General features: G+C 38.2%; 1 protein-coding gene across 3 annotated transcripts in view; it reads left to right on the top strand.

The window, feature by feature from the left end:
- MCTP1 (multiple C2 and transmembrane domain containing 1) overlaps window positions 1-20,414 on the top strand; it is a 154,069-nt gene that overhangs the window by 51,448 nt on the left and 82,207 nt on the right. For all 3 annotated transcript variants that reach the window (XM_088533751.1, XM_088533750.1, XM_088533749.1), the window contains 5 exons: window positions 11,253-11,355; window positions 13,267-13,369; window positions 13,728-13,829; window positions 14,147-14,221; window positions 15,685-15,804. In XM_088533751.1, the coding sequence (XP_088389877.1) occupies window positions 11,253-11,355; window positions 13,267-13,369; window positions 13,728-13,829; window positions 14,147-14,221; window positions 15,685-15,804 (503 nt within the window). The remainder of the gene's footprint in view (window positions 1-11,252; window positions 11,356-13,266; window positions 13,370-13,727; window positions 13,830-14,146; window positions 14,222-15,684; window positions 15,805-20,414) is intronic.

Below are 20,414 nucleotides of genomic sequence, written 5' to 3'. Positions count from 1 at the left end.
GAAAACAGAACAAATATTTTATTCTTGAAACTGATCATCCAGTTTGTGGCACACAGAATGGAGATTCTATTTTTGGTGGAGGTTGGAGAAATGCTGCTAAAGATTCCTTACTCTGCTTTGACCTTATAATCCAATGTGGTCTGAACAGAGAGAGAGATTAAGTTATTCAGGGGCAAATGGGATAATTCAGTCCCTGACCTCGTTCAGTCTTCGACTTTTCCAGTTCGACATGTCATTTGTGCTGGTTGAACAAATTTTGGGGGGAAATATGTTTGATTCAATTAAAGATGTACAAAGCTACCAAAATTTTCCGATGCTGCATTCAGAATGACATTCAGGAAGACTGGAAGGAGCACCCTGTATCTTCCCCTGTCCTAAATACATTTTTTCTCTAGCAAGAAAACACATTTATAAAGTAGAAGTGATTTTTAAAGAGATTTTTGTGCATTTTAAACAGTACGGAAATCATTTTATAGCTTGGATGGTAAAATTTGGTATTTCAAAGAGAGCAAAGGCTTTTTATAAACCCTATAGTAATTTATAGCTATTTTTAGTAACTTGTATGTATAATTTATTTTCAGATGAAAAAGTTGAACAGGAATATTTATAAATTAGTTTTAATAAAGTGGTTATTTAGTGACTTTTGATTTATAATCCTGCCTATAAAGCACAGTTCCAAAGATTATAGAAATCTTTATCCTCCTCTTTTATTCAAGGAGTAATACTTATTAGTATGAGCAGGGAGCACTGTCATCAGTGATGTAACTTAAATGATTAGGGATTGCTTATGCAAGTAAAATTTGAGGACCAGCTTGCTCTTCTTAACATATCAATTTTTTCAGAGTTAATCTTTCACCCTCTCTGAGTCAGAAATGCAGATGAAACACCTGTATACGGCCCATGTCATGTCTGCAGCTTCCTGTCTGGTGAACATATCCCATTTCACTTTCAGGCTTTTTTTTTTTTTTTCATAAGAAGTAATAAATCAAAATTTATTAGTTTGGGCTGAATAGATTTTTAAAATCCATAATATTCCATCATTAAGCATAAGCATAGGCAGCAAAAGATTTCCGTAATCTTTTAAGTAGTCATCAATCTTACTACAGTTACAAAGATTTTTTTTCCCCTTTTCAAAATGTAAAATTTTTCTTTTGTTACCATACATTCATTGGGAAGCATTGTAATACTGTATTAGCTCACTGTGAATAAAGAGCAATTGAGACTCCTATTGAATGAATGCGTAAAAAGCACAAATTACTTTTTAATGAAACCCTTAATTCTTCTCTTTTCCCCAGAAAGCCCGTAGCCTTGTTCAGCTGAATACTACTACAGACGGTGACTTCAGTTAAGTCCCTAATAAACTGTTGATAGTTGAGGGTAGTTTTTTCTGCAGACGCAATATTTCAGTGTTGGACAGTGCACTTCAAACCATTAAGGTTAATACAGATTAAAAAAAAAAATAGGGAGAGATTAACATTGGTGATTAAGGCCTAGGTTTACACCTTGCACATATGCCCATGCCTCCAACAAGATGCTAGGGTGGACTGATGTTTTGGAAAGGTTTGGGGAAGGTTTGCACAGTCTGGGGAAGCGTGAAAGTCATGAAAACTGGCTGTTCCCAATGTGTTAGTGCCCTGGGCTTTAAAACATATTTTGAGAGGGAAAGTAAAATAAAGTTCTCCTCAGCCTCCTTATACCCGCAGAAGGGTTGAATCTGTTGAAGGACTGAGAGGTTTCCCGCAGGTGCTTGGGATCCAGCTGAGTTTTGGAGAGATCTTGAAAAACCAGGGGGTCCTTCAGGCCAGGGCCTTGAAAAGAAGTGTCTTTGTTTATAGGGACGTTTCGCCTGAAATAACATCTCTCCAACAGTCGTAGGATTCTTTCTATCAATCAGAAATAATCCAAAGGTTTTCACCAGTGCAAAATTACATCTTCCTGCAGATAGTGATCACAGTAAAAGTCATTTCCTGGAAAAAAAAATGCATATTTTATTTTATTTAAAATTATAATCTAAGAAATGGAATGAGGGAATGCATGGGATGAATACGGAGTATGCAGTTTACTTTTTCTTCTTTTCCTGAGAGTTTCATTTATGTCTTTTGTTGTGTTCTAAGTATTCAGTGCAATGCTCTTTTCCCCATAAAGCTGTAGTTAAATGAAGTTTCATTTTTACTTGTCTCTATTTCTCCTCCACCTTCTTGTAGTTCTCCCAGAAGACACATAGCCCTCCTGAAGGATTCAGCTGTTTGTAGGGCACTGTCATAGCAGCACATATGTCTACAAGGAAACTCTTAAATTAAGAAATATTCCAATATTGATAATAACAAATAACAGTAAATCTTGTAACAGTAAGTAGAATGTAAGCTATAGTGGATTCAGCATGTCAGTGGACCTCTCAAATTAATACATATCCTGTTTACCTTCCCCCTGTGAGTTTTGGCGAGCCATACCCCTTTCCAAAATTCAGTAGTAGCAATGTAAGCAATAGTCAGATAAAATGTGTAATTTTTGCAGCAAAGTTGCCTGTAAAGAGGAGGGGTGTGGTGGGAATGTGTATTTTAACAGACGACAATTGTGTCCCCTTTATTGCCCTAGGTGTATTCATCTCCTCTAAAATAAAAGAATAATAATTTTTAAAAAAACAACTGCCTTATTATTGATGGCAGATTATTGAAAGGGGAAAGCGCAGTGGGAAGAGATACTCTGCGGCTCTTACCAGCTCCAGTGAGAGTCCTGTTATTTCAAAGAATAATAGCAACACGGATTCATTAGCGGAGCAAACCTGAAGCGCCGTGTGCCAGCCCGCCTAGCAAACAGTTTGTTTTGCTGTTTTTGGGCTTTAATTAAGATGTGCTCAGCCGCAGTCCCCTCGTCGCTCTCCGCGCTGCCCCCCAGGCCGCTCGCTGTGTCGCAGCGCGGCGATCAGCCGCTTTCAGATGGTCCAGCCCATGACTTTGACCTTCAGCGCCGTCCGGCGTTCCCTGGGGAACGGCTGCGCTCATGAGCTCTGATTTCACACTTGCAGGATGCCACGGCGCTCCGAACAATGACGGGGAGACAAAGCCCTTTAGAGCGGCCCGCATGGGGACTTGTTTAAATTGGAAACTAGAGAGGAGTCAAGGAACAAGGTTACGGGCTGCAGAATAGTGCTTTTAATAAAGAGCTCACAGCTCCAGCTCAGCTCAAAGAGGGTCTACCTCGGTACAATTAATTGAGACATTTATCTGGAGCATCTCAGGCCTCTACTTTCTCACAGAGTTATGTGATAAATATCAGCCGAGAGGCAAATGAGAGATGCATGAAATGAATTTTTAACACTTTGATTACTGTGTCTCCAGTCAGTGTTAGAAGTGGGTTTATTTGTATTCCTGGCTTCATTATTAATCAACTGTCTGTGTTTGTAGGGGGACTGAGATTTCAGAGGTGGATACATGGGGCAGATTTTCTTACGGGGCTCAGCAATATGTAGATTTACAATCAAAAGTATTTCAGGTTTCATCCTGTCTCCTCCTCTTAAGAACAGACGCTAAATATAGAAAATGAGAGAGATGGCAGGAGTGTTTTTTTTTTTTTTTTCCTTTGTAAGATTTAAGTGTGGAATTCGGCCTCTGTTCTAAGGAAATTCCATGTTAAAATTTTGATTTAAGTGGTTGAAAGTAGGATGAAGATACCAAGATGACTAAGCCTGCAGTTTATGCTATTTTTTAAAAAATCTGTTCTCCTAAGATATCCTAATACCACATTTGCAAAAATAGTCTGTGAAATTGTTCCTGAAATGTTACATATGTCAGTGATACACACAAATGTTAAATCTGAAAAGTTATAGAAGCCCATGCATGTAAAGTTGGAGCAATAAATTTAGAGACCTTTTGACATATGGCTCCGGTTTGCACTGTTAACCAGATTTCTATATACAGTTGAATTACCCTGGTAAAATAACCAAATCTATTGCATGCACTGTATTTTACGGTGGATAAAATCTTATTTGAGCCTGTCAGTAGAGGTACCGGAAGACATTAGTCTGGTATGTCATTTTTTCAAAAATTACTAATGGCAAAATAAGCTTTTAAAGGGTTGTTTTTTGTTGTTATTATTGACTGCTGCATTTGAAATTCTAGCTGAATGGCTTGTTGTTATTAACTTTTGTGTTTTTTTCCTATATATTTTCTGCAGAAGTAGGTTGAATGTAATTTTTGCAATGACTCACCCGGTAAGATACCTTGAAATTAGGCCATTGCAACATGAAGGCAGCAACACCATTGCAAGAGGAATTACCATTCCCATTTTCCAGATGGGAGAGCAAGAGAGGTTAGCGACCCTGGTGAAGGGCCCACAGAGCAAGTCCTCGTCAAAGCTGGCATTTGGCTTAGGTCTTGTGCCTAATCCATTAGATAAGGCGACTTCGCGGGCTATTGAGCCATTCCTCCTCGTGGCAAAGGTCACCCTGAGAGCGCTGTTGCAGGCAGCTGGCTGGCAGGGAGCTTGGAACAACGCTAGTGACATTAGTGTCTGCGTGAGTGGCACTGCCCCCCAGAGTCTTGAACTACCCGTCTTGTCTTCCCCCCAGATAAAGGCATTTTTTGGCTGTGAGGTCTTATCTCCATAATGGGCAGGCATTGGCAGCAGTCGGGGAGAATTGTAACAGTCTATGAAATATTCAAACAATATTTCGGCCTTCCTAACATGTTAAAATCAGTTGAACTTTATGAAGTCTTGGCTTTATGAAACTGACTTTGCAAGGTAGAAGTAGGATTGAAATCTTGTATTAAATCTTGAAACTATCCAAGAGTTTCATCAGTCTCTCTGATTCTAGTTCAATTTTGCTGTGCAATTTGAGCGATGCAAATATATGTGTAATGTTTGGTTTGGAGTAGAGCTGATGATCAGCTTAAACTCAGTTCACAACTCAGCAAAGGCTGGAGATGGGTTTCTATCAGTACATATAACTCTATGAACAGACCAGGGAGAGTTACATGTTAAGATTTAACCTAGATTGAGCCAACCACATGGTTCCTTTCGTTGAGAACACTGTTGAAGAAGCCCATAAGGAAATGATTTGTGTCTATTGCATATACTGATTTGATGAACTATTTTTATAACCGCCGCAGAAGCATCTCCACATTTCCTGGGGGACTAGCTCCATACTATTAGTCTTGCAAATGTTGATCCTCATGAGCACAGGTAGTTCAGTTCATGTCTTGAACCTACTCTGAGAAACAATAGTATCTATGGATGTTTCTTATAAGAGTCCATGGCAGTTCTGGTGAAGAAAATAAGGGTCCTTGGAGGATTACTGATGCCCTTTTTGGTTTTGTGTTTTTATTCAATCTCTGACAAGCTGGGTTCTCAAAGAAAGATTGAAAACAATAATGCATAATACAAATAATTACATGCAGGATACTTTTTTTTTCCCCTGTTTAGCACAGGGAATCATTTCACTGCATAAAGTAGGTATGTTTCCATATATGTTTATTCAAGTCTTCTCTTTTAACCTATTAACTGGATAATGTGCAGCTGATATGTATTTTTCTCGAGACATATGTTTAACAGTGTTTGAGAATAAAAGATATTAGACCTCAACTTAAAACACAATGAGCAGCAGTAGGCTTTTATCAAGAATGACTCTCACTTAAATAGAGCTGGGAAATGAGTGCAGAAGTGCAGTTATGTTGAATTAATATCCCTGTTTGGAAGAACTGCTGTGCCCTGAAATGAAGAATTTGGGCTAGGAAGACAGTCTACTAAGAATCAAAAGTGTTTACTCTGATAAGTTCACCTTTCTGGGTTAGAATTTTTTGGAGGGGACTACTGAAGTACATGACCGTTTAACTTCACCAGAAATAAGAAGTTAGTAATATTGCAATTTGACGATTCCAAAATTCAGATGAATTCTGTATGGATCCATATATAAAAAGTATTACCATCTGCATTAGTCAAACACCATGGAAATTCTCATGAAAGAAAAACTTTCAGAAGTCGAGTTTGAGATGAAGCCAAACTTTTCGATGTTTCATTTGCCCACTATAATTCGCAACCATGGACAGAAGCCCACATTAGCCTGGAAGATGGGTTGAAATGGAATTAAGTGACACATGTCTCCAAGATCAGTGTGCCATGGAGATTCCTAGCAGGATCAGGACATCAGTGCTCAAAGAGTCATAGGCATGGTTCCAGCAAAGGGGACCAGCTCATCGAAAGTCCTTTCCCAAACTTTTTCGGATGTAAGACACAGCAAAAGCTATCAGATAGTATGGTGCTGTAGCTACTTGAGAAAATTATTTCAGAAGCTAAAACTGAATGGAGGTCTGAGTTGTGTTGTTGTTTTAGCCTTCTATATACTAGGAAAAGCATTTCAAAATAGTCCCTAGAGGTGGTGGGGTTTGGTTTTTGTGTTTTTTTTTTTATGGTGAACATTACAGGAGCTAAAATTTGTACCAGTGGTATACCTTCTGAGCTCCTGATATTTTATTTCTTTTGTGAAGGACTTCTTGGACAGGGAGGGACTTCAAGTGCATTGAAGCAGGCAACAGATAAAATCTCTGTAGTTAGTCTCTCCTGCCAGAGGTAATGTGGATAAGTAAGGTGACACGTAGAAATCTAATGTTTCAAGTAATGTGTGTGTATTGTGCCATGTGAGGTACACAGTGCTGATCTAGGTGAGACAATTTTAGTTAGGTCTTGCTAAAGTAATGTGAGTTTGCACTCGAGTCTTTCTGCCTACTCAGAGTGAGATGCTGTACAGTAGAGCACAAACAAAGGTTTGCATCAAACTGGATGAAATAGGTGGCATAATGAATAAAATGGAAGGCTTCAACAGATACTTAGTTCTTCATTTTTGTGTGTGTGTTTTGTTTTTGTTGTTCTTTTTCAGTGGGAGCTTACAGTGCAAGACAGGATACCTACCAGGTGACATTTTAAGCCCATATATCTTTGTTGTGAATAGCGGTTAAAAAGGGTGAGGGGAATCAGTCCAAAGAAAAGCATATTTCCCTTCCCAATTATTTTAAGTATTATTTAATTTAGCCCTTTATTTCTTTCCGTCCTTTCAGGAGCCTTTAGGGTTATACAAGTAGAGCTGAAAAAGCATGAGACATTACAGCAACAAGATGGATTAATGAGATTTGTTTTACTTCTCATTGAGGCTTACTGCAGGTCTGGTTTCAGTCAGAGGAAAGGTGTACTTCACTGGTTTTATTACCTACTTGGCTTATAAATTCCTTCAAACAGTGCTGGGCGTAATAGTAAGTAGCCTGATTAGTCCCACTGAGGTCATGAGATTACTTATAACCGTAAGTGCTGATTTCAGTGGTGCTTGCAACATGCTGTTAATGTGTGAATTCCTCAAGCAGGTGGTCGTCTTTTCATTTCTTGTACAGAACTGAGCACGTATTTAGGGCCAAAATCAGCGTGATTAAATTTGTAAGTCTGCCTCATCAATAGAGAAACTGAGCACCTGTAAGTCATCAGATGAGAAATTGAGGCCTACAAAAGGCTCAGAGCAGGGAGCCAGTTAGAACAGCCACAGTAGGCGCATGGACTTTGGTAGAATTTCTTTTGGCAAGTGATATGTACGACACTGGCGATTTAGTCTGCAGGGAATGGCAGACTTTTGATGACAATATAGTTTAGACTGATATAATTGAAAGTAGGCAGGGCAAGTTTAATTGAAAGGTTTTAAATGCACATTTCAAATTTTTGGATGGACATCATATGCATTTATGAGCAAGCCTAGTTCTTTCAGAGAGAAATGGATGAAAGGAGTTATCTTTTTTTTTTTTTTTGAAAGTGTCAGTTGTAGCTAGACAGAAGGTGTCCAAGTCTGGCTTGATTAGGGAGTGTTGTACTTTAAGATCCTGGTTTTGAATAGCATGGTGAAAAATATTAATTTATCTTTTAACATATATATTTCCCTTATCATCCCAGACACTAAGAAGAACTAAGGACACTTTGAATATTTTGGCGCTGCCTTGAACCTTTCATCAGAAGTGGTCTCATTTCTTTAAATACTCTCACATTGTGCAGGTGATGGCTGTCAGAGAGCATTAAGACTGTAGTTATTCTTTTTAATGACGAGAAATTGAAAGATCATAGTTGGATACGAGTTTCACCAAATGCTTGTACTGTACTCTGAATTTGTCTTTCTGGTTCCTCTATCTGCGTTTCTTATTGGGTTGATACCCATCTTCAAATAACATTGGCAATACAATATGTTTAGAAATGCTGCTGTGACTGTAGGAGATAAATTTTTCTGCTCTCTGGCTGAGCTGCAGTAAGAAGGGGTAAGATGATGTTCATTCCCTCATGCAAGTTCAAAAGGAAGCAGCCTCTGCACTGTGAGCCGCTGAGTTCATGCTAATGGTGACTCGAGTGGTAAAACCCTGAACGTGCAGCTGTGAACTGCTGTCCTGTGGATAGGCAGCTTAATTATGGGCATTCTGGCATGCTGAAAAAGCACCTGTAGAGGATGGCGAGGAGCTGGCTCAATAAGAAGTTTGTAGACTACTCAAATGGTAAAAACAGTTTTACTTAGCAGAAGTGCTCATACGCTTACGCATATGCTTACGCATACGCTTACAAAGTGCAATATTTGGGCGTCCTCTTTTGTATTTCCTTCTGTCAACATGAATCTTGTTTTTGACTTGTTCTGTGGGATGAGTTGAATGTGAAAGAAGGGATTCTTTATTTCTGTAAGCAATTTGTCCTTGATCCAAGGACCTTTGGGATTAATGGTACTCTTTATTTGTTACCTGATATGGATTGGTACCCATTCAAAATGTTAAGGTGAGTCATGCCAGCAGATGCAGAAAAGAGCAAATTCTTTCTTTCTTTTTCTTTTTCTTTTTCCTTTTTTTTTTTTAATCAGAAAGGCCACTCCACTGTCTAAATCTTCCTGTTTATACATAAAACTAATAAGCAAATATGCAAATATGATTGAAGATGCTGTAAAAAGAAAAGCCATAAAATAATGTCTTGTTCACTTTCTGCCCCATAATTGTAACTTTCCTGTTTTGTTTTCAAATTTTGAAACCTATGAAACCTAGATAAATATGTCTTTTTGTAATTTCTTACAAGTTTTTAGACTTATTATGAATCAGGAAAACACAGGAATCCATGATATAGCTATCTGTGGTGACTGATGAATTAATGCTTTTCATGCTTAATAGAAAAGTGTCAGTGGCATGCAGTTTGCTCAAGAAGGTAAACATCTACTCTGTAATTCACAATGTGTTTAAAACAATTATTCTTTATCATTAAAGTTCATAATATGCGCATTAACCTCTGATGTACTTTGAATCAATATTGCAGTTTGGAAGATGTGACCCCTGGGCAGCTTTGTCTAAATATTGATTTCATTGTCATTTGTATAAGTATGAAACAAATTACATGCCTTTCTAATATCATTAATGTAGCCCCACTGAGCTACTGAATTTATGGCTTCTTAAAATACATGACATAGCATTACAGAATTATTGAGGACACTGTGAGATACAATTGCTTAGCATGCTAGATTTGATCGTGGAAGGCCAATGCTGCCACTCAATAACTTTCAAACACCTTGCTGGCCAAGGAGTCCAGAGACAAGGATGAGCCACTCTGTAGTTTGCAGCTTGGCTGTAGCCTTTCATTAGATAAAGTTCCCCTGGGTTCTGAGAGCAGCAATTTATTCCACAGCTTTGTACTAATTTATTTGCAGCCTTTAAATGAAAATAATGCGTACACTTGTATTCTGTGCCAAAGACAAAGGTAAGCAGGCATGAAAGTCAAGCAGACTAGGAGAGTCATCGCTGTGCTGTGCTTAAACTTACCTGTGAGGTTGCTAGTAGTCTGGGAGCTTGGTTTGCTAATAGGTAGGATACAAAATGATGGATACAGCATCAGATCATACTTTTCAGTTGGTGGTGGAAGTCAAAATAGAAAAAATGAGGGACACCATCTTGCTGTGCTCTTAAGTAACTATATTTGTCATTACTGGCCTAATTTGAAATACCAGTTATTCGCTCCACACTGAGTTTCTTCTGTTCGTTGGCTCTTGCAAATGCCTTCTCATTGTTCCTTTTGTCTTTCTACCTACTACTCCTTTTGTACCTCTACCTCAAGTCTTCCTCACAACACTTTCTTTCTCCTTTCAGTATATTTTGGGGTTTTGCAGAGTCTTGTCCTTTATGCCTTCACTTTTCCATTTATGCAAGTAAACTGCTGCTAGGCATGAGACTTGCATATCTCTTTCCTTTCTTCTTTCCAAACACGAATCTTGGCCTTGTGGATATCAAAGAGACACCTCAATGTAACTTTTCAATTTTATCCCTCTACTTTTTGCCCAGTTGATTTCTCTTGCCATCTGTTTGATATCTACAAACTGTTATTTTTTTTGTTGTTGGATACAAGTTACTTATTTCATATTTGTGGGGGGGTCACCCCCACCAATTTTCCCCATTCTTATCCCCTAAAACAAGCAAACTTCCGTCTTTAGTCTACTGATGCCACTTTCATTATCTGTATAGCACATTTCCAAAGCAGTATCTTCATGTTTTTTTCTGGGATGATTTTGAATCTGAGGGACCTTCTTGTAAATACATGCAAAGCCATTTTGTTGTGCTGCAGTGTATACAGAGATCTCAACAGTATTTGAGCTTCTGCTTTGTCAAGGCAGGAGCCCATTTTTTTCCAGTTGAAATTGTCTCACCGTTTAATTGTACTTTTCCATTTTCTCTGGTCTTAGCTATTTATGTGGTGTTGTAAGGTATCATTTATATGATGCCTTTAAAGCTTTTTAATTTGGGGGGGAGGTTTGTACAGCATTATTTAATATATATAGGGATAGTAATCTTTGAGTGTCATAGGTGTGATGTTTTTACAAATACTGTGGAATAATATGCTTCCTGCATTTCAAAGTGCTCTAATTATGTGATCATTACAGTCAATGTAAGATTGTCACTATTAAGGCTAAATTCTTGTAGCTGCCTCAGAAGTGTGCTTGACTGTTTTTATCAGGGTAGTCCTATTTGTTCTTTTTTATTATTATTCCTTTTTCTCCCCTAAGATGCACTTTTTGTGAAGAACGTTAATAGATTGCAGGAATGAACAATCCGTTATTTAGAACATAATGCAGACTGTTGGACTTCTCTGAATTATTTTTTTTGTGTGAATTACAATGTAGCTTAGAAGGAAAAAAAAATCTAACTTTGATTTAAAACTTGCCCATGGTGAGCTTCATCAGTTCATAAATTTTATTCTGAATTCTCTTTTTACAGGTAAAAGTGATCCATTTTGCGTAGTTGAATTGAATAATGACAGACTGCTGACACATACTGTCTACAGGAACCTCAATCCTGAATGGAACAAAGTCTTCACATTGTAGGTGTTTGGATTTTGTGGGCCTTTCTCTTTTTTCTCTCTCTCTTTTTGGAGGGGATGTGTATGCAAATCAAAGATACCTACTGCTAATTCACAAGAACTAAGACATACTGGTATTTCTAAACCAAATGGCTGAATACTTTTGAGGGGATTCAGTAAATAAATAAAGAAAGAAAAAGAAAATAGCTATGACTGGAGATGAGAAGTGTTGAAATGACAAGTGCTGAGCCTGAGCAAAATCCTGCTAGCTTCAACGAGCACTTGGATTGCTCATCACAGTGGATGAGCTCCTGATGCTTTTTGGGGGAAAATAGATTATGAATTTCGTTAAAATCATTTTTTAATGAACTTTAGCTAAATATATACCAAAAAAAAAAAAAGATTAAATGCCATTATATTTTTCTAAAATATATTCCTTGTATTTGGCACTTTTCATTTGCCAATTGCACTTCTCTCAGCATCGCCCGGTATCCTAATAGTGCAGTCCTGCTATCAGGTTAAAGTTGCCTTAAGCATTCAGTTTATGGGGAAGTGATGCAGTCATGTTTTTTTTTTTTTTCCTGACAACAGTTAAAGATCCTGACAAAGCAGAAAAAACTCTGCCACAAATGTACCTTTTATTTCTTTTTCACTCATCTCTGTTTTCCTCCACTTCTGTCTGATTGCAATGTGACAGCAATGAGTAGAAAATGGATCAGCTGTAGATTTCTCTGGTACTGAAATGAGCTAACTGTTCCCCATAAAACCAGTGAAATTTTTAGCTTAGTGTATTTTTCATGTGGTCATAAATGAGAATATTATACTCTACTCTTGATCCCCAAACAGTGTTTGATACCGCCCCACACACCTTTGTCCATCGTCTGCTTGGCTGCAGGATGTGTACGGCACAGCTTTCCTGCCCTGCAGTGGGCTCACAGGAATGAATTCAGAACAAAAGGAAAATCCCACTACAATTGTACTTCTCCTTAGGCTCTTATCACCTACCAAAAACATAACCAAAACTTTCATTAATTTTCTTTTAATTAGCTGCTAAGAGAGGCAGTAACTCATCAACCTCTGCTGCTGGACAGTGTTCTCTGTGTAAGGAACTGCATGGTTCTGCAGAGGACAAAAGACTAACAGGAAATCAAATGGAAAAAAACTACTACTAGGGAGAGCTTTCTCCTCTTTAATTCATATATCTTCAAACTCTGTTTTTCTTATCCTGAAATTTGTCAAATAATTTTTGGGCTGGAAATGCAGTTTTACTTAGGGATATATGGGTTTTACTGAAGTTGTATTGTTTTGCTTCAATTCTTTCTTTTTCTTTTTTTTTTCAGCAGTTTGATCAAAAATGAGTCCTCTCAAACAACTTTTGTTTCTTTTCCATGAATGGAGGGTGAATTTTTCTCTTATGGATTGACAGTATGTGGGTGATACTTAACTGTTGCGAAAAAACTTTGGAGAGCTGATGGTCACCCTGAGAATGTGCTCATGTAGTTGGTAGCTCTTTTCACGTACAGGCCCAGACACCCCCTGACTGCAGCCAGATTTACCCCGAGGGTGGCAGCATCTAAGGGACAGTCCTTAACGGCCCTGGCCCTGCTGCTCGCCTCCATAAATCCCATAGTGCTCTGTGCTGGCGCTGCCTGTGGCTGGTGCAACACAGTGCTAGGTAGCCAGAGGATTTAAAGAAACAGCTTCTGGAAACTTGAGTGTTTGGTTATACTGAGGGTCACTTTATTTACCTTTGTTCTCTGTTGTGGCTTGAGAAAACACAGGGGTATCTGTTTTTGCTAACCTTTAATGCTTTTGTCCTTGATCACTGCTGCTGTAGGAGACTCTCCCCTTTTTTTTTTTCTCTTTTCCTTTTTTTTTTTTTTTTTAAATCTCCTCCCCTTGTCTCTTCTGTGCATCCCTTTTCCTCCATAGCAATATTAAAGACATCCACTCAGTTCTCGAGGTGACAGTTTATGACGAAGACCGTGATCGGAGCGCTGACTTTCTGGGCAAAGTTGCCATACCACTGCTGTCCGTGAGTCTCCTTCACCTGCCACGCTGCTGCTCTGCATTTTCCCCGCCGGAGAAGGAGGCAGTGGGAAGCGGGGGCGGGGGGGGTGGAACTGCAGCTCCATTGCCTGTCATTTCTCCACCAAGGGCTGTAATAAGAACACTAAAAAATTTTAGCATACTCAATTCCCGGCCATGTTGAATCCCATGATAGTTAATTTTTCCTGACAGACTGGGTCCTGGTAATGAACAGGTACTTGTCAGACTTGCCACAGTTGTTTTGGGTTCTCTGTCAGTTCCAGCAGCTGGGGGTCAGGGGTCGGCGCGGGGGGGTATTCAGCGGAGACCGCCAGACAGACGGCTGTCATGTCCTTTTCCTGCAGATTCAAAATGGTCAACAGAAAGCGTACGTCTTGAAAAACAAGCAGCTGACAGGGCCAACAAAGGGGGTCATCTATCTTGAAATAGATGTGATTTTTAATCCTGTAAGTCTTAACTTTGCCTTTTTTTGTGCCGCTTAAAGAGCTCCCTTCCACGAAAGCTTTTGTTCCCTGTTTGTAGAGAATTTCTGTCACCCCTCATTTTTTTATTCGCTAAACCGCGCCGTCTGCTCGGGCCCGCTCCCCTGCGTGGCCCGTCTCAGCGCGCTCCGCGTTGCCGAAGCCGGCGCTCCTGCCTGCCCGGTGCCTGCGCGTCGGCTGCTCGGCAGCCGGGACTCTGAAACTCCCAGATTTTTGCCACTTGAAGAAAGTGGGACTAGGAAGTCACGGCCTGAAATACTGACATGGGTTTCAATGCACAGGTGAAAGCCGGCATACGAACCCTAATGCCCAAAGAGCAGAAGTACATCGAAGAGGAAAACAGACTGTCCAAACAGGTAAAGGGCAAGGGAACACTCATCCTCTTGAAAAGACCTAATGTCGAGTGTGCACATCTCAATAGCACCTAAGAAGCTGCTAGAGGTAAAGAATAATGATTCCCTCACCAGTTTACAAAGGGGAAAAAAAAGCATGATACCTAGGAAAAGGCAGAAACAAAATACAGGGGCTTATTCTCTCTCCTCTTTATAAATTGCAGCTTGATTTCCATGAAATACATGAATAAGAGCACAGTTGAAACCCTCAGGTTCCACATGGATCAGGTGATAGCACAGGTGCATGTAAACCAAGTCTTGCATAAATTTTTGCTGTTAACCTTGACCTGAAAGATCTCTCTCTCTTTTTTTTTTTTTTTTTTTTTTTTCTTCAACGGTAAGGGATCTTTCAGCATTCTTTTAGCCAAATTTTAAATAAGCAAGGTTTGAATCTCAGGTGGCAAAAAAAAAGGAAAAAAACCCTGAAACAGGTTGTTTATTCTTTGGAAAGCCACTTGGGTTGAAAGTCCTTTGAACTGGATTGAACCTTTTTTTTTTTTTTTCCCTCTCCCTCCCACCTAGATGTTTTTGTCTCTAACAGTTCTAATATTTTGATTAAAAAAATATTTAAACACACATCTCCTCTTTTTCTCCCCTTTTACATACCATGATTGAGGTATTTTATCTGGGGGTAACTGGTCCTTTTGATTGTACGGTGGGAACAGGATTTTTACTATTTGCACTGCAAAGGCAGAAAGCTTAAAACTTTTTCTTGCTTTTGCAGCACCCTTATAGAAGTAGCAATGAACCTTTGAACGTGAGTGTAATTCAGATGAACTGCTGGACGAATTTTATTTACATTGCCCAATTTATTTCATTGCAAAGATTTCAGGCAGAATGCTTGCTTTATGGCTGCGAGTAAAGGAGTTGCTAAAGCTGCATTTTTTACCTTTATTCCAACCATGAAACAAGAAGGATTTTCTTCAAGAATCGTTCTTCTCCCAGCTTTCATAGCAGAATGGCATTGTGCTTTCTCACTTTCTTGCAGATGGCAGAGCCATAAACTTTAAATACCCACTTTTTTTTTTTTGATATTAGTTTGTATAGAATATCCCCTCGTAAGCCCACTTAGATTAAGAAAAGGGATCTTTACAGATGCAGCAGTGTTCTAAAATAGCCACATTTTCTGAGAATTTCAAAGTGTCTTGTGTAGCTAGCACTGTGTGTGCTGTCCAGTATACAAATTAGAAGATTCACTGGTTTGTTCACTTTTTTTTTTTTTTGTTTCTTTTTCCTTAATGAATTGAAGTTTATTGCCGTTTTGGAGGATTTAAGAGTATTCTTCCAAAATTTATCAGCTCAATTTATCAAGACATAAATGCATTGTTTTCTCCATCTTTACCTAAAGTGGCAATATTTTTAGGCATACCCTCTTGTGAGCCTATTGGGATTTTAAAATATTTTCTTTTTTTTCATCTTTTTCATAGCTGCTGCTAAGAAACTTTGTCCGTACGAAGCGTTGTGCCCTTGTGGTCATAAATGCTGCCTATTACGTTAACAGCTGCTTTGACTGGGATTCACCTCCAAGAAGTCTTGCTGCTTTTTTGGTATGATCTTTCAACACTTGTTTTCTTTTAATGTCATCAAAATGTATGTGTTCTAGAATGAGATGTGTTGTGGTAGTGATGGGGAGTTATTTCTTTTGTTTATTTGCCTTATGAAGTTATTTCACATCTTTATTCATATTAAAAAAAAGAAAGTTTAAAATGTTATAGGAAGAAGAAATAAAAAGTTGCTTTGCTTTGTAGTAAGGTGTTTGATACAGTTGACAAACACATCTTCATCTTCTTACACACTGTTTCTGTTGCTTTCTGTCCAGTTTGCTTGCAATGGCCCCCTTAAAAGACCTAAAATCAACTATTGTTTTTCTTTTTTTGTCTTTTCTACTTTTTTTTTCTTTTCTTTTTAAAGAAGTACAAAAGTGGACGTGAGTCCCTTTTTTTTTTTTTGGTTAAAAAAGGCAATCCAAAAATTCTAAGTGGAATCCAGCTAGTACTCTTTTAAAAGTCAACTTTTTGTCATAGCTCAGTGTTTTGGGTTTTAAAATAAAATATTGTTGTTACACAAACATTAACTTAATTAATATTAGCCCTTTTAATTATGGTAAATTTGGAAAATTTGCAACTTAATTGCAGATTGTATTTCCCAGGTAAGTGTCCTTCTGTATTCAAAATGATGTGCGCTGCAAAGATGACTGCTCTTGCTGTTTCATTTTGGCTTGTGTGACTTTTGCCATGAGTAAAAACACACTTTCTGAAACATCTGCATTTACGAAGTTGGCAGAAATACTGAAGTTTAGAGTATATCCACCATATATGTGGCCAACAGAGAACGTCACTTGGGGTAATTGCAGTGCAAGCGTGGTGACCACACTCCTAGCTTAGGTGCCTGGAGTTTGAATCAATCAAACCAGGCGTTGGAGCTGCCTTAGCAGCAAAATCCAAGTGCTTTGGACCTTCAGCAAATCATGCTCTTTGGCAGGAAGCTTCTCCCAGCAGGGCCTAATTTGTACCAAGTGACAGGTTAAACTCCTCTCAGCCTGTCAAAGGATAGCAGCAAGTTTTCAAGTGAAGGATGCTGTGGTATTCATCAAGAGTACAGGTGATATACTTGCTGTTCAAATGGTCCTTCCTTTTTTGTTTCCCCTCCTTTTACTGATATATTGATGTCCACGGTCACTCGATTACCTGCAAAAATGTAAATATACTTGCTGCTGTTTACGTTAGAGGGATGGTCTCTTTCACCTGTGTTTCTAGTCGTGTTTCTACGTATGTTTCTGCTCAAATGTCCATGTTGCTTTTACTGGGCAGAGTAGTAAATGCTCATCAGTCCGGTTCTGTTTTTAATATGGTTGTGAAACACTTGTCTGTTATCAGCAGGAGAAAGGGAAGTGAAGTGACATCCTGTGCTTTGTGGCAGGTGAAATGGTTTCTTTCTCATGGTGCACTACTGTGGCCACAAAATTAAGCCATGATGCCATTAAATCATAATTGTTCTGATTACAGAACAAATTCAGGGTCGTAACAAATGCAAACACATAACGCAGAACTTTTGGAGGCCATAGCAGATATACTGCTTACTGTAGTTACAACTGCAAGGATCAGAGCATCCCTCTCTTTAACAAACTGTTTGTAGCCTAAGTTTTTATTAGGTAAGCCAAATCTGCATGAATTTCTAACATGGTTGCCAAGACAGGGAAGATCGGGGTTTTGATGGTTTCTGGAGTTTTGCAGCTATAAGGTGCCCCTGAAACATCCTGCATCTTTCTTGCAATATTTGCATGTTTAACACTGAGTTATGCTGATACTAACATTATGCTGGAATTCAATAGGCTATGTAAAAATGTTGAACTTACATGTATCGTTTTCATCTCTTCACTATTACACAAATGATGCAGCTTCTTGAAGTCATCTCCCAAAGATTACAGAATGTCACAGTGAAATGTCAGTGCCAGAAAAGAGAGGAGAAATTGGCCCTTTTATAGGTTTCCAGATCTGTAGGCAGACTAATAAATAATGTAGTAGTAGAAAACTTTTCAGTTAGCCATTTCTTCTTTCATGGTGTGCTTAAAGATGCACACTGAATGGCATTATAATGCCAATTTATGGTCATTTCACATAATATAGGGTTGTTTTTTCAGACTTTGTATTGCCCTCAAATTCTCATCCTTAAAACCATTGGTACCCTTTTCTCTTACTTCACCCCATGTCTTTACTTCTCAGTATACCACTCAGTAATGATCACTGCCCTGTACTAAGCAACAGCTACCTGCTTTGTGCTTTGCATAGTGAAGTGCTCACTACAGCTTTTCTTAAGGTCATCCTTCTTGAGTAGTCTCAACATTTATAGATTTAAAATGATGTGCTTTATTAAAATGCTATTATGGTGCCCTCTATTTTTTTTTTCTCAAAGGAATTTAAAGGTACCAGCTCAACCACTGGTGTTGCATGTTCTGTCTAGAGATCTGGGAGTTAAGTTTTTAAATTTGTGATGAAACATTTCCTGGACTAAACAGTATATGACCAGTCTCTTTTGTATTTTGTAACCTCATTGCCTTCACTGGTGCCTATATTATTAAGACATTGTTTTTCAGGTATTCCAAAGCATTTGCGAGTAACTTAGGAAATATAGAGGTTGATTGTGGCTAGAATGATATGACCTTGGATCTGAAATGCCAGGAGACTTGATATTCTCTTCCCACCCTTTTCTTTGTATCTATTCTTTTCTGTTGGAAAAAAAATACAGCTGTGAATAGCAACAATGTTAAATAAACATTTTGGTTCCAAAACCTTTTTTTTTTTGTTTTAATCTTATGTAGCCCTGTTGTGCCTAGAGGCTGATCAAGAATATGCAACCTTTTTGTGTTTATGCTTCTTAAGCATCTAAACACAGTGAAAAGAACAGAATATATAGAGAGAGCATTTGCTGTACATTCATTCGATTTTATGTATTTGAAACAGGTTTTAGGAATTTTAAAAGTTTTTTTTCCTGTTTTCTCTTAATTCAGCAATTAATATGGTATGTTTCATGCAGAAGAACTATGCTAGAGTGTGCAAAAGTGGATTTTTTTTCCTTCATATTAATCAACTGCAAGCACTGAAATGTCTGGTAAATTGGGCCTAATTTCCATCAGCCTCTTGACCAGACATTTGTGTTCTTGCAGATGTCAGTGGGTGCAATGTATGGGGTGGGGGAGAGAAGTGTACGCTCTCTTCTCCAGTACTGTCATTTCTCACTGTAATGAGCACAAAAATAATTGGACAACTGAGCTATCAGTAAAAGGACACACTTCAACATGAGTCAATGAATTATTTTACGGGACAAACTTTAATCTTTAAATGTGATTGTAGATAATTTGTGCTACCATCTGTCCATTTGGAATTCTTTTAGCCTTTTCAGTCGTTATACAGTAAGTGCTGCTGTGTTTAACATTAACATTTGATATTTTACACATTTAATTTCTGTACTGCTGCGTGGCCCTTGGGGAGCTTCGCTCTAGTGCTACATGAGAGAGACAAAGTATTGATCAGTTAACATTTCGGCTACATTTATGTATGTCGCAAAATTAATGAAAATGCCAGACAAAAATGTCAGAGTGCACAAAAAGGTAGAATTTAAATTTGGTAGTTTAATGAAAAGTTTAAGATGTACATTATCAAAAATGTCCCCTTGCCTTTAAAGTACAATTCATAACTGAATAACTAAAGGGAGCCACATATTTTACTTAGAGGAACATTGAGCATGACATATGAGGGAATATCTAATCTTCAAAGTCTTTGGTGTCCCAAAATGGCCTCAGTAAAGCACTTTAATTGCCTGCTTGAACATTTACCTGTTACTCATAAAATAAACTTGTTTTTTTTGTTGTTGTTTGGAAGCAAAGTACCTTTGTCCGATCAGACATGTGCTTTTCAGTGTTTCTTCAAGTTAAAGCTTTCTGTAACATATTCTTCTTTTCTTGTTATTATTATTCCTTTCAATCTTTCTATACCTCTGTATTTGTGTATACAGAAAATATTTTTCTTTCTTGGGCTTTGAAATATTGATAAAATGACTCAACCCTACATCCAAGTCATTTGTCAGGTCTAACTCACCTTCACTTTGTCTTCTGATGTTACACAATTCATGTGTGAATATGGCATAACAGTCTCCCCAGCCGTTGATTAAATGTTGTTTCTCTTGTATATATACACCATTTAGAAGTGGAGTGATGTTAATTAATCACAACCAAAAAGGAAGCAGAAGTAAGATTAAAAAGATGGTCTTTTGTAGAAAATGGGACATTAAAGTATTTTTATTTATTTATTTATTTATTTTTGAAATCCTGAAGGCTGAAATATTTTGCAAGGGAGTTGATAGGGCACCGTAAGGAGTGTGAATGTGCTAGTGTGCTTATTAATTATTACACAAAATGCAGGATGACAAGAATTCTGCAGATATTTTACAAGTATATGTAAGAGCTCATAGGTATTTCCATCAGCAATGCCATTTTTGAGGGGATGACATAAACAGTGCTTTTTACTAAACCTGCCTGAGGCATTCCATAAGATCAAATGTGATCCATCCTTGCCACCTGTTGTCCAGAATTTTAAATTAGAGGTGGTGCTGGTATAGTGGCTACAGAAACTAAAATCCTAAAAAAGCCCTTCTAAAAATT

The sequence above is a fragment of the Tinamus guttatus genome, unplaced genomic scaffold (assembly GCF_059628265.1).
Source record: "Tinamus guttatus ecotype Peru unplaced genomic scaffold, ASM5962826v1 Tinamus_guttatus_pri_ptg000517l, whole genome shotgun sequence".
Classification (NCBI taxonomy): domain Eukaryota; kingdom Metazoa; phylum Chordata; class Aves; order Tinamiformes; family Tinamidae; genus Tinamus; species Tinamus guttatus.
Note: the sequence above shows the minus strand (reverse complement) of the source record. Positions and strands in the feature narration are given on the sequence as shown.